Consider the following 12,242-nt stretch of genomic DNA (forward strand, 5'->3'; position numbering starts at 1 on the left):
CGGCCCGCGGGGCCCCCCGCCTCTTGCTGAGGGAGCGTCCTGCTGCAGATGAATCGTGGTGACCTCCCGCTTTCCTGGGGCTGGGCAGGAGCTGGCCTCGCCCCTGCCAGCAGCACTGCCTTGAGATGCATCCCATGCTGGGCATCCTGGGGTACTCCAGTGGGTGGCACTGGGATGGAGGCTACACCCCAGATGTGCCAGGGCAGCATCCCTCCCACCCTGGGCAGGGGGCTGGGAGCAGGGCAGCCAAGTGCTGCACTTGGGAGGGGTCTCAGGATCCACTTCCCACCCTCCTCCGGGCTGTGTTGTCTCCCCTTTGCTACGCCAGGAGGGATGGGAGCCCCGCATTCGAAGGGGATGGGGACAACTGTCCCCGGGATGGTGCTCAGCCACACAAAATGCCATGCAGGGTTTGGTCCCAGCCCCAGCCACGTTGGCTGGGAGGGGATTCCTCTTCCACGCCGAGGCAGCCACAAATGAAGTCGGCGGCTTCAGCCGGAAACCTTGGCCCTGCTGTGCTTGGAGCTCTCCTGCTGCTGAAGGGGAACACATCCCAGAGCCTTGGCAGGGAAGAGTGATGTCCCCAGCACCACCTCTCTCCCCTGTCCCCAAACCTCTCGTGGGGCAGCCTACACCTGCAAGGACTTTGGGGTGCCTGCCTCTCCCTATACTCATTCCCGGCCTGCCTTGGGGTGCCATGCAGGAGCTGGGCTAGCTTGGGGTGCCCCCATTTTTGCTTCCTATGTTGTGGGCTGGTTTTGGGCATCTGCAGCACCCACCACAGTGCACAGGTGGGAGTGGGCAGGTTGGGTCTGCTCTGCTTCACCAATCATCTGTCTGTGGATTTTTCCTGGGAAAAGCAAACTCAACAAGCTGTTCAGGTGCTGGGTACTGTGTTGGTGGGAAGGGGGATGCCTGGTCCAGTGTGTCCTCAGGTGGTCCCTGTTTGGATCCCTTGGGTGTGAGCACCCAGAGGATGCAGCAATTGGGGAACCCCACACCAAGAAGCCCCTGTGAGTTAATGTGGTACCATCTGATGCTGCGCGGCCTTGATTCTGCTCGTCCCATTCCCTGCTAGTGGGCAGGACAAATTGGTGGGATGGGGGCTCTGCCTGCCCTGGCACTGACAGGGCACATCATGGTCCCCTCCACAGCGGGCAGCCGTGTGAGCCAGGAGCTGCGCTACACCAAGGAGAAGTTGGGCGAGGAGTCCGTCTACACCTCCCAGATGTTGATCCAGACCCCGAAGAGGGATGGGGATAACATCCTGACGCAGGAGGCCCTGCAGCTCCACCTCGAGGCGGCCCTGGCTGCCAGCAAGGTTCAAGTCTCACTGTACGGAAAGTGAGTCCGGCTCCAGATGGGGGACGGGGACCCCCGCCGTGCCCGCACATCCCCCTACCCTTTGTCATGTCCCCGGTGGGATATGCCCATTCTCAGCTCCTCCTTCTGCCTTTCCAGATCGTGGGATTTGAACAAGATCTGCTACAAGTCGGGTGTCCCCATCATTGAGAACGGCATGATCGAGAGGGTAAGTGCTGGTCACGGATGGCCCCCCGGAGCCCCTGGGGGTGGCTGTTGACCCACGGGATCAGTCCATCAAAGAATGGCAGTGGACGGGCTGTGGTGGGGACAGGGCTTGTCAGCCCCAGGTGCTGTGAAAGCACTGCTGGCTGGATGTGGGTCTGGGAGGCCCAGCAAGGCTGGGGGAGACTGGGGGATCTGATCCCTCCCTGCTGACCCCTTGCATCTCCTCCTACAGATGATAGAGAAGCTGTTCCCCTGTGTGATCCTGACACCACTGGACTGCTTCTGGGAAGGCTCCAAGCTGCAGGGAGGCTCAGCCTATCTCCCGTGAGTGTGTGTGTGGCACTGTCCTGAGGCATGGGAGGGCCATGGGTGGGAGCAGGAGCTGGGGATGCTGCCAAGGGGCTGTGCTTGACCTCCCTTTGCAGCTTGGCTCTGCCTGCTCTAAGGTGCCTCAGTGCTGCTGCAGCTTGTCCTGCTCAGCCCTAGGTTGGTCCCACCACCATTGCTGTCCTGCTGGGTCAACACCCTGGGGAGGGGTCCCTGTCCTCCCCTGCCTGGCTTCGGTGGCACAGGTAGGGCTGCACTGCTGCAGGGGGGCTGCAGCCCACAGGCAGGAGCTGCCCATCCCTGCCATGCCGTGCTTTCCCACCAGCCAGGGATGGGGATGCGGGGACAGTGGCTGTGCTGCGGGCAGTCCCTGAGGCTGCTCTCCTGCCCCTGGCAGCGCTTTGTGGGTGCCACGATTGTGAGGGGGCACCCACACTCCTGAGCTGTGTCCAGGGGTGCGGAGGGCACAGAGTTCCTGGGCTGGGTGGCGAGTGACTCCCAGCCGGCTCCTCGCACCACGGTGGTGGGGCTGGGGACCCCGGGCTGGGCCGGGGGAGCCTCCCCCACATTCCTTCTGTTTACGGGTGTGTTTGTCCGGGAGAGCTGGGGCGGCTTGTGCATTGTCAGTAAACGCAGCCCTGTGCTTTCTCATGCTAATGCTGCTCTGAAAGCTGCCCCTTGCCAAATAGATGAAATAGTGGCCTTATTCAGGCTGCTGCGGACGGGAGGAGGGGAAAGGGGCCGCAGCATCCCCAGCCAGGACTAGGGGGCTGGTTTTGCCCCCCCAACACCTCAGGTTCTCCCCATCCCAGGCTGGGGAACTGCAGGGAGCAGGAGCAAGTGGGGCTGGGGTGTCTGTGCCCAACGGGATGCTGGTGGCATTGCCTGCCAGGGTGGGCAGCGTCCTGGGCCTGGGGTACATGGCAAGCAGGGTGGCACCAGAGCAGCGATGGGACTCAACTCTCCTCGAAGCCGAGTGAACGGGTGCCCGGGCGGGCACCCCGGCTGAGTGCCGGCCAGCCCATGGGGACTCGTCCCCCTTTTTAACGCCGAGGGGTGAGCGGGGCGGGAGCTGGGAGAACAAAGAGCAGCAATCTATGGAAAGACAAAGGGATTTGCCCTGGCTCAGTGAAGCAAGCGAAAGCAGATAAAAGGGGCTCTCTTTGGAAGCAGCAGCAGCTCCGGTTGGTATGTGGGAATCTCGAGCGGCCGGCTCTGGCCCAGCCAGCCTTCATGAATTATTAGGCTGTGTTTCTCCCCAGAGCCCACACTTGCTTGGGGCTTTTTCTTCCCCTCTTTGGAGCACTGGGCTGGGTTATTGGCTTTTTTGTGTGTCCTTTCTCTCCTAAAAAAGAAGCCAAGTGAGGCTGGAAGCTGGCCCCCAGCTCCCCAGGCTGGGGTGGAGGGAGCAGAGCATCTGCAGGCAATGGGAAGAACCCTTTTCCTGGGTATCCAAGTCCCGTGGGGTCCTGCTGGACCTCCAAGAACCTACTCCACACCCAGCACTGTGCTGAGCCCCCAGGACCTCTGCTGAGCCTCAAACTCCAGCCTGGGGAAAAATGGCAGGAAGGGCTGTAAGGGATACCAGGAGCTATTGCGTGCCTGCTCCCCTCTATCAAGATGTTAGCCCACGGGCAGTAATCGGCCTGACTGCTCACACAAAGCGGGGCCAGGCAGCAGGGCCGGCTCCCCCCGCTTTGTCCCGGACTAACAGGATCAGGCACGCTACTTGACTCGGGGCATGGCCTGCTGCGGCACACAGGGCACGGGGGATGCTGTGGGCGGCCCCGGGAGGGGGTAAGGGATGCGCTGGAGACTGATGCTGCTCATCTGCATCCTCACATCCTGCCTTTGAGGGCACCCCCAGCATCCACAGGATGGGTTGGCAATGGTGGTGGTGGTACTGCATGTGGTTTTGGCATCCCCCATGACCCCAGTGCTGCTCTCTGCCCAGGGGCCGCCCAGACATCCAGTGGAGCAACCTGGACCCTCTGCAGCTGATGGAGGAGCTGGGGCAGTTCACATCCTTGGAAGGCTTCAAAGAGCTGCTAGACAAGGCAGAGGTGGGACAGGCTTACATGGAGCGGCCCTGCCTGGACCCCCAGGACCCCCAATGTCCCCCCAGTGCCCCCAACAAGCAGAGCCAGCAGGTGGGTCACAGTCCATGAGGACCAGCATTGGGTGTGGGGGCTTACTGCTCTCCTGCCTGCCCCACGATCCTGACACCTCCCCTCCACCTGCAGAGCCCCGACATCCCAGCTGAACTCTCGGGGGGCTGCCACGGCTTCTCCAGGAAGTTCATGCGCTGGCAGCAGGAGCTGATTTTAGGCGGCACAACCAAAGACTCCCAGGGGAAGCTGCTACGGTGAGAGCTGCTGTGGTGTGTGCATCCCCAGCCACAGGGCAGGACACCTGCCCTGGCTGCAGGAGGGGCTGTGGGGCTGTCTGGGAGGTTGATGTGGGGGGCCAGTGAGCAAGGCAGCACTTTGGAGCAAGGCCGGGCAGGGGGGCAGGATGCCTGGGTCCTCTCCTGGGTGTCTGTGATGGGGATGGGTGCTGTGGGGTGGGGGATGGACCCATTCCTGCATCCTGGGGCACTGCAGCCGGTCCCAGCGAGGTGCGTGCCTGTCCCCCAGCGCCGAGGCCCTGCAGACCATGTTCCTCCTCATGAGCCCCCGGCAGCTCTATGAGCACTTCAAGGATGACTACGAGATCCATGACATCAGCTGGAGCGAGGAGAAGGCGGGAGCCATCCTGGAGGCCTGGCAGAGGAAATTTGTGGAGGTGAGCACCAGGAACAGCCCCCACATGGGGCTGGGCAGGAGTGAGCCTGTGCATGGCGTCCCTCTGTGCCCAGGTTTTCATGTGGCCACAGGTCCTGGCACTACTCTCTTGTGGTCCGGTGGGTCCCTGGGGACTGTCAGTGGCGATGCTGACACCCTGAATGGCTCTGGGGCGGGTGTACTGTAGAGCAGGGGGGTCCTGACTCCTCTAATGGGGTGCACCTCTGGCAGCTGGCACAGGACTCCATCCCTCCCAACGCCACACAGAGCGTCCACGCTTTCTCCACCACCACGCTCAACGACATCATGAAGTCCTTCTCTGACGTCAGCGTCATCCGGGTGGCTGGGGGCTACCTCCTCATGGTGCGTGTGCCCCTTCTCTCAGTCCTCCGCCAGCCCTCCACCGCCCCCCTCTCCCTGCTAACCCACTGTGCTCTTCCAGCTGGCCTACGCCTGTGTCACCATGCTGCGGTGGGACTGCTCCAAGTCCCAAGGGGCTGTGGGCCTGGCTGGGGTCCTGCTTGTGGCTCTCTCCGTTGCCTCTGGCCTGGGGCTTTGCTCACTGCTGGGCATCTCCTTCAATGCAGCCACCACCCAGGTATGTGCTGGGGGAAGAGCTGGGTACTGTGAGGTGGGCAGGACCCTGGGAGCTCTGGGGTAGTCAAGTCTCCTCTCAAATGGTGGCCATGTCCCTCTACTGACACCAACTGCTCTGTGGCAGGTCCTGCCCTTCCTGGCCCTCGGCATTGGGGTGGATGACATGTTCCTCTTGGCTCACGCCTTTACTGAGACGAGCCAGCACATCCCCTTCAAGGTGAGCACTGAGCACTGCCCGGGGGCTTCTTGGCTTCCTCCTGCCTCCCTATGGTCCCTCTCACCACGCCTTCTCTGTCCCTGCAGGAGCGGACGGGCGAGTGTCTGAAGCGCACGGGGACCAGTGTGACTCTCACCTCTGTCAGCAACATGATCGCCTTCTTCATGGCAGCCCTGGTGCCTATCCCTGCCCTGCGCGCCTTCTCTCTCCAGGTAGAGCCATGGTCCCTTTCCAGGGGATGGGAAGGGATGGCCGGACTCTGCTCTGATGTGTGTCCCCCAATACCTGCAGGCTGCAGTGGTTGTGGTGTTCAACTTCGCCATGGTGCTCTTTGTTTTCCCTGCTATCCTGAGCCTGGACCTGCACCGCCGGGAGAAACGCAGGCTTGACATCCTCTGCTGCTTCTACAGGTACCAGCACCGGGCTGGCTGGGATGGGTCTGACCCCAGTGTTCCCTCTGTCACTGGGGTGACTAAACATCTCCTCTCTCTGCTCCTTCACTCTCTCCATGCAGCCCTTGCTCCTCACGGGTCATCCAGATCCAGCCCCAAGAGCTTGCTGACGCCAACGACAACCATGCTTGCCACCCGTCTCCTTATGGGCACCCTGGCATGGCCACCAGCACCCAGATCACCACCACTGTGCAAGCCTTCACCCGGTGTGACCCCTCAGGCCACCACATTGTCACCGTCCTGCCACCCACCTCCCAGGTGTGCACCTCACCTGCTGTCCTCCTGCCGCACACTGACCCCTTGGGCTCGCAGGTCTTCGCCCCATCCAGCTCCACCCGGGATCTGCTGTCCCAGCTGGATGAGGCCAGGGGGGGGCGGGAGTGTGTCCCCCTGCCCTTCTGTCGCTGGAGCCTCGCTGACTTTGCCCGGGAGAAGTACGCCCCGCTCCTCCTGCGCACCCGGACCAAGGTGAGGTGGGAGCGGCCCTGGTGGTGGTGCCACTCAAAGCAGGTGGGTGGCACAGGATCCTGCCTGACCCGCCTTCTGTCCCCACAGGCGGTAGTGGTGGTGCTGTTCCTGGCACTGCTGGGACTGAGCCTCTACGGCACCACCATGGTGCATGATGGCCTCTACCTGACGGACATCGTGCCACGGGACACCAAGGCACACGCTTTCATCTCGGCCCAGTTCAAGTACTTCTCCTTCTACAACATGTTCATTGTCACTAAGGGTGGCTTCCATTACCCGGGTGCCCAGGCTGCCCTGCTGAGTCTGCACCAGGCCTTCAGCACTGTCAAGTACGTGGTGCGGGAGGGCAACCGCGACCTGCCCAAAATGTGGCTCCATTACTTCCAGGACTGGCTACGAGGTGAGGGACATGCCTCTTCTCCATGACCTCCCCTGCCTGACAGTCCTTTCCCCAGCCTGCATGCTCCCCACTGGCCTGGGAATGCCTTCCCTTGTGTGCAGTACCCTGGGGAGTGTGGTCCCAAGGTGCCCAGCACTGGAAGCTGAGCCCTGGGGTTTCTGTGTGCCCATCCCTCTGGCACCACACTCCCTGGGTCACATGGGGTGGTGTGCAGGGTGGTGTGTCCCCAGGGATACTCATCCCCCATGCTGCATCCCCAGGGCTCCAGGCCACCTTCGACAGGGACTGGCAGGCCGGGCGCATCACCCATGACAGCTACCGCAACGGCTCCGAGGATGGGGCACTGGCCTACAAGCTCCTCATCCAGACTGGCAACAAGAAGGAGCCCTTCAACTTCAATCAGGTGAGTAGTGACAGGGCTGGGCTGACTGGGCTGGGGATGACTCCACCCCAGCTGCCCAGCTCATGCCCGCTCCTGGTCTTTCCTGTAGCTGACCACGCGGCGGCTGGTGGACGAGAATGGCATCATCCCCCCTGACACCTTCTACATCTGCCTGACAGTGTGGGCCAGCAACGACCCCCTGGGCTTTGCCGCCTCCCAGGCCAACTTCTACCCCCCACCCCCTGAGTGGATTCATGACAAGTACGACACCACGGGCGAGAATCTGCGAAGTGAGTGAGCATGGTGGGCTCCCCAGTGCCCCTCTGCCCCCAGCATCCTCCTACAGAGTACCCCACTCCCTACACCTTTTTGCCCTGAAGGGAAACCCCCCACATCCCTTACTCCATCAGGTAAACTGCCTTGCTTCCACATGCTTCACCTTCGTCCTCCTGCACCCCACGCCCTGAGCATCCCACCATAAATTCCCTGTGCCCTTAGCAACATACCCCTGCTCCAGCCCATGAGCATCTCACTACAAAGAGTAAGCTGCTAATGCACAAAAATCCTGCAGGCAGAGAAATGCCCTCCACCTTGACCCCAGTCTGTTCCCTAAACTCTCCCCAGGCCTCTGCTATCCCCCCCGGAATATGACTCCGCCACCTACTCAGGCTGGTGTGACTGTGGTGCTCTCGTGCTGCCTGTACACCCATACTGCCTGTACCCTCATACTGCCTGTGATTTCCTCACCAGTCCCAGCAGCCCAGCCGCTGGAGTTCGCCCAGTTCCCTTTCTACCTGAGCGGGCTGCGTCGCACATCTGACTTTGTGGAGGCAATTGAGAGCGTACGGGCCATCTGCCGAGAGGCTGCCCAGCGCCACGGCGTGCTGAGCTACCCCAGTGGCTACCCCTTCCTCTTCTGGGAGCAGTACATTGGCCTGCGGCACTGGTTCCTGCTGGCCATCAGCATCCTGCTGGCCTGCACCTTCTTTGTCTGCGCCCTGCTGCTGCTCAACCCCTGGACCGCCGGCATCATCGTGAGTACGCACCCTGATGCATGGGGATGGTCCTGATGGGTGGGGTCGGGGGCATCCAGCCTTTCTCCCATCCTGCTGAGTGTCCCTGAGTACCTGCTTCATGGGAATTGGGTGATGGAGTGGGCAGGGGCACCCTGGGGGGAAGGGATGCCCATATGGGAGTGGCAGTAGGTGGGGGACTCTGTATGGAGGGATCAGTTATATCATCGACCAAGGGAACAGGGGGCCCTGGATACATCCAGGTAGAAGAATGTGAGGGGAACACCCATAGGGAGGGGTCAGGGAACCCGTTATGAAGGAAATGTGTGTAGTGGGCAGGGGTTTGATGACATCCATGCAGAGCAGGGTGAGGGCTATGCCCAGAAAATGGGACAGAAGGACACCCCAAATAAAGGGAAAACGGTCAGTGAGGTGAGGCTGCCCTATATGGAGTAGGATCAGGTTTGCCAGGGAGAGGGGACAGCCAGTCAAAGCCATCCCTCACTGACCCCACCACCCTCCAGGTCTCCATCCTGGCCATGATGGCTGTGGAATTGTTTGGCATCATGGGGCTGATGGGCATCAAGCTGAGCGCCATCCCCGTGGTCATCCTCATCGCCTCGGTGGGCATTGGTGTGGAGTTTACAGTCCACGTGGCCCTGGTGAGCACAGGCAGATCCCAGTTTCCATTCCCTGGCACCCTCATCCCCCTGGCCATGTGCTGATGGATGGCCCATCATGGGTGGCACACGGGGACAGCCCTGCATGACATTTCCATCCCACTCAGGGATTCCTGACAGCTGCGGGGAGCAGGAACGTGCGCTCAGCCGCAGCACTGGAGCACACTTTTGCCCCTGTGATGGATGGTGCTGTCTCCACCCTCCTGGGTGTCCTCATGCTGGCTGGTTCTGAGTTTGACTTCATCATGAGGTGAGCACTGAAGAAAGATAAACCAGCCACTTGCTGCCCGACAAAAGCCTTGGCAGTGGGGGCTGGTAGGTGGGGCGGCCTCCCGTCTGGTGGTGGGGATGTGGGGCAGCTGGGGAGGATGTCTTGCTGGGGACTTCCATTCCTTCTTGCCTGGAGGCTGGGGGAGACATGGCAGGGCCAGGGTGTGTGGCATGGGAAGCCATATTTGGGATAGGATGTGGTTCATGATGGCTGTGCCTGCTTACCCCATGTGCCTGTGGCCCCATCAGGTATTTCTTTGCGGTGCTGACCATCCTGACGCTGCTGGGGCTGCTCAATGGGCTGGTGCTTCTGCCCGTCCTGCTCTCTGTCATCGGGCCACCCCCTGAGGTACAAGACCCCTCCATTCTGCCTCTCCCTGGTCCTTCCAACCCTGTACCCACCTCTCTCCATCCCCCATTGCCCCTCTCCCTGCACACCTTTCACCCTTTATCCATCTTTGCCTTGTCCAGTCCCAACCTCATCTCGAACCCACCTCAGTCCTTCCATTGCCCGGTACCATCCCTCCTTTACCTAATCCTTTCTCTGACCCATATCCTACTTGCCCCATACCTACCTGACCCTATTTCAGCCCCATCCCACACTCAACTTCCCCCATCCCTCCCTGATCCATTTGACCCCATCCCTGCTTCACCTGGTATCACCTGCATCCCCATCCTCACATCAACCCATACTCCCTACTTCTCCATACTCCTCTGTCCCTGGCTCCTCTGACCTGTCTTCTCTCCCCAGGCATCCCTGGTGGATAATGGCCCCTGCCTACCCCCACCGGAGTCGGTACCCCCATGCCTGGGCCCTGGGGCAATGTATGTCCGGCGCGCTCCAGCCTGGCCCGCCACCTTCCCTGAGGCCTCGGACACAGAGCACTACACGGAGAGCGTGGGGCCAGGCAGCCCACGGGGACCCTTCATCGTGCCCCCTGCCCCGGCACACATCCTACTGGAGGCTGGCAAGGACCCCAGCTTCCCCCGCATCACCGTGAGTGTCTCTGCCCATTGTGGCATTGCCAGCTCCCCTGCATCCCCAGGGAGAGGGTCATGGATAGAGCTGGGGGACAGGGGCTGGTGGTGTTGCCAGAGGGATGCTCACATTCATCCTCATGCTTCACGTTCCCCCTCCAGGTGCTGAAGCCCTACAAGGACAGCCTGGAGGTTCAGGGGAAGAAAGAGGCTTCTGGCCCTCAGCCTGCAGCCCCCCTGCCCTTCGGGGAGCCGTGCACCACACTGCCCCGAGAGCACCCGCAGCCCGGCCCGCCAGGCACCCGGCCAGCCCCCCCCGCAGCCCTGCCCACCTACAGCACCCACCTGCAGGGTCCTGCCGGCAGCTACACCACCGTCACGGCCACTGCATCGGTGACGGTGGCCCTACACCCCACACTGCCTGGCTCCTACCCCAACTTCAGCCCTGAGGGCTTCACCAGCAGTGAGCGGGACTGCCTGGACGAGCCCAGCAGCAGTGGCACTGCTGTGCCTGACACCTTTGAGATGCAGAACATGGGACACCACGGGGCAGGTGCCCGGCGCTAGGTGAGCTTGGGGACACCCTACCCAGGGCTGGTGTATGGCAGCGTGGGGGTGTGAGCTGGGTGTGGAGGGATCCAAGTGACCTCCCGAATCTCTCTCCCTGCAGATTGCTGGTTCCTGGGCAGAGCATCTCCCCAGCACCCGGTGGGCACAGGAGGGTGCAGAGCGGGGTCGCCCGCGTCGTGCTGCTAATTGCCGGAGCGGTCTTGGCCGAGGAGGACCGGCCCCCCTGCACCCTGCAGCAGGGCTTGGCAGGGCAGGCTGGCACTTCTATGCAAGCTGTGTGCAGGCCACGCCGTGCCCGCGTGTCCCTCACCTGAGGCTGTACCGTTGGTGCCATGTCTCGTCACCCAGGGCTTGGGGTTATCCTGCCCTGGGCTTGTTGCCCCCCAGAAATGGAAGCACTAACTCCCCCCTCTGTTTCTGGAGCTGCTGGCAAGGTGGACTTGGTGCCATGCCAGCTCCCCCTCTGTGGGGTCACTGCCTGCTCCCCATCACCTCCTCCCGGGACCACCCATCCCGGGCCATGAGCTGGGGTACCCCAACAGGGTGCCCTGATGCCCCCTGTCCCGATAAGGGGGCAGCCCCAGAGCCAGCTATGCCCTGGCATGCCATGGGCAAGGCCTGGGGTGGGCACCCTCACCTTTATTTATTGCAAAGGGAAACTATCTATAGAGAGATATATATTTTTAAGCTTATTTTAAAAGATTTATTTCTCAGCCTACAGCCTCGCCTGGCTGCCCAGGGTGCAGGCAGGGAGCGGGCAGACCCTTTGCCCACTGGAGGCAGCAGGAACCCAGGGGCACAGACCTGTTCATGCCCCCACTCCACGGGCAGCTCACCCCTTCCAACATGCTAGTCCGTGCCTCAGTTTCCCCAGCGGCAAGGATGGGAAGGCTGGAGATCATGGATGTGCCACAGTGGAGAAAGGGAGCCTGTTGCTCCCCAAAGCACAGGCGGGGTTTTGGAAGGGGGAGATCCTTGGAGTGGTCCTTGCTGCGCCAAGCCCCTGAGCTGTCCCATGATCACAGCCCCCCCGTATCACACTCGTGCTCTGCCCAGGGGATGGCACAGGCTTGAGCACGCACAGGACAGTGCATGCTGATGTGGGCTCCCACGGTCCCACCAGGCACATCTTGCTGGGAAACCGTATTTCTCACCGTGTCCCCGTGCAACGGGGCTGTCCCTGCAGCCAGCCCCTGTCCCCGTCCCCGTCCCCATCCCGGGCACTGTCCGCGCCGTTACCCAGCACTTTAACTCCAGCGGTGTTTGCTGTGCCTGCGGCCCCAGCCCCCCCAGACCCCCAACACTGCCGCTGAGCAGGGGTGGCCTTGGGGACCCTGTCCCCGTGCCAGGCGTGGGCACGGCGGGCAGCCCTTCCCCCCCAACACGCCATCTAAGTTATTTATATCAAAAAGAGCAAAGGTTTATTTTTGTAGTTTGTACAGGCGGTAGTGGGGACCGAAGGTTTATTTTTAAAGAGTAAATATATATATTATATATAAATTACCTGCTGTGTCCGGCCCTTTCTCCTGGGGAACACAGCTGGAAGGGGGGTATGTGTGCTTGAGACAGAACCAG

At 61.6% G+C, this 12,242-nt stretch overlaps 1 protein-coding gene across 1 annotated transcript in view; it reads left to right on the top strand.

The window, feature by feature from the left end:
- The window catches only part of PTCH2 (patched 2), a 29,302-nt gene extending 17,132 nt beyond the window's left edge, over positions 1 to 12,170 (top strand). Inside the window, 22 exon segments of the mRNA XM_017743451.1 lie at positions 1,155 to 1,344; positions 1,462 to 1,531; positions 1,763 to 1,854; positions 3,812 to 4,007; positions 4,101 to 4,222; positions 4,494 to 4,641; positions 4,872 to 5,003; positions 5,083 to 5,238; positions 5,362 to 5,454; positions 5,541 to 5,666; positions 5,746 to 5,864; positions 5,969 to 6,374; positions 6,462 to 6,774; positions 7,035 to 7,177; positions 7,266 to 7,446; positions 7,907 to 8,190; positions 8,694 to 8,831; positions 8,957 to 9,099; positions 9,369 to 9,468; positions 9,871 to 10,116; positions 10,260 to 10,664; positions 10,768 to 12,170. Of these exon segments, the coding sequence (XP_017598940.1) occupies positions 1,155 to 1,344; positions 1,462 to 1,531; positions 1,763 to 1,854; positions 3,812 to 4,007; positions 4,101 to 4,222; positions 4,494 to 4,641; positions 4,872 to 5,003; positions 5,083 to 5,238; positions 5,362 to 5,454; positions 5,541 to 5,666; positions 5,746 to 5,864; positions 5,969 to 6,374; positions 6,462 to 6,774; positions 7,035 to 7,177; positions 7,266 to 7,446; positions 7,907 to 8,190; positions 8,694 to 8,831; positions 8,957 to 9,099; positions 9,369 to 9,468; positions 9,871 to 10,116; positions 10,260 to 10,664 (3,803 nt within the window). The 3' untranslated portion in view covers positions 10,768 to 12,170.
- The last annotated feature ends 72 nt before the right edge of the window (positions 12,171 to 12,242 follow it).

This window comes from Corvus brachyrhynchos, unplaced genomic scaffold (assembly GCF_000691975.1).
Source record: "Corvus brachyrhynchos isolate BGI_N302 unplaced genomic scaffold, ASM69197v1 scaffold48, whole genome shotgun sequence".
Taxonomy (NCBI): domain Eukaryota; kingdom Metazoa; phylum Chordata; class Aves; order Passeriformes; family Corvidae; genus Corvus; species Corvus brachyrhynchos.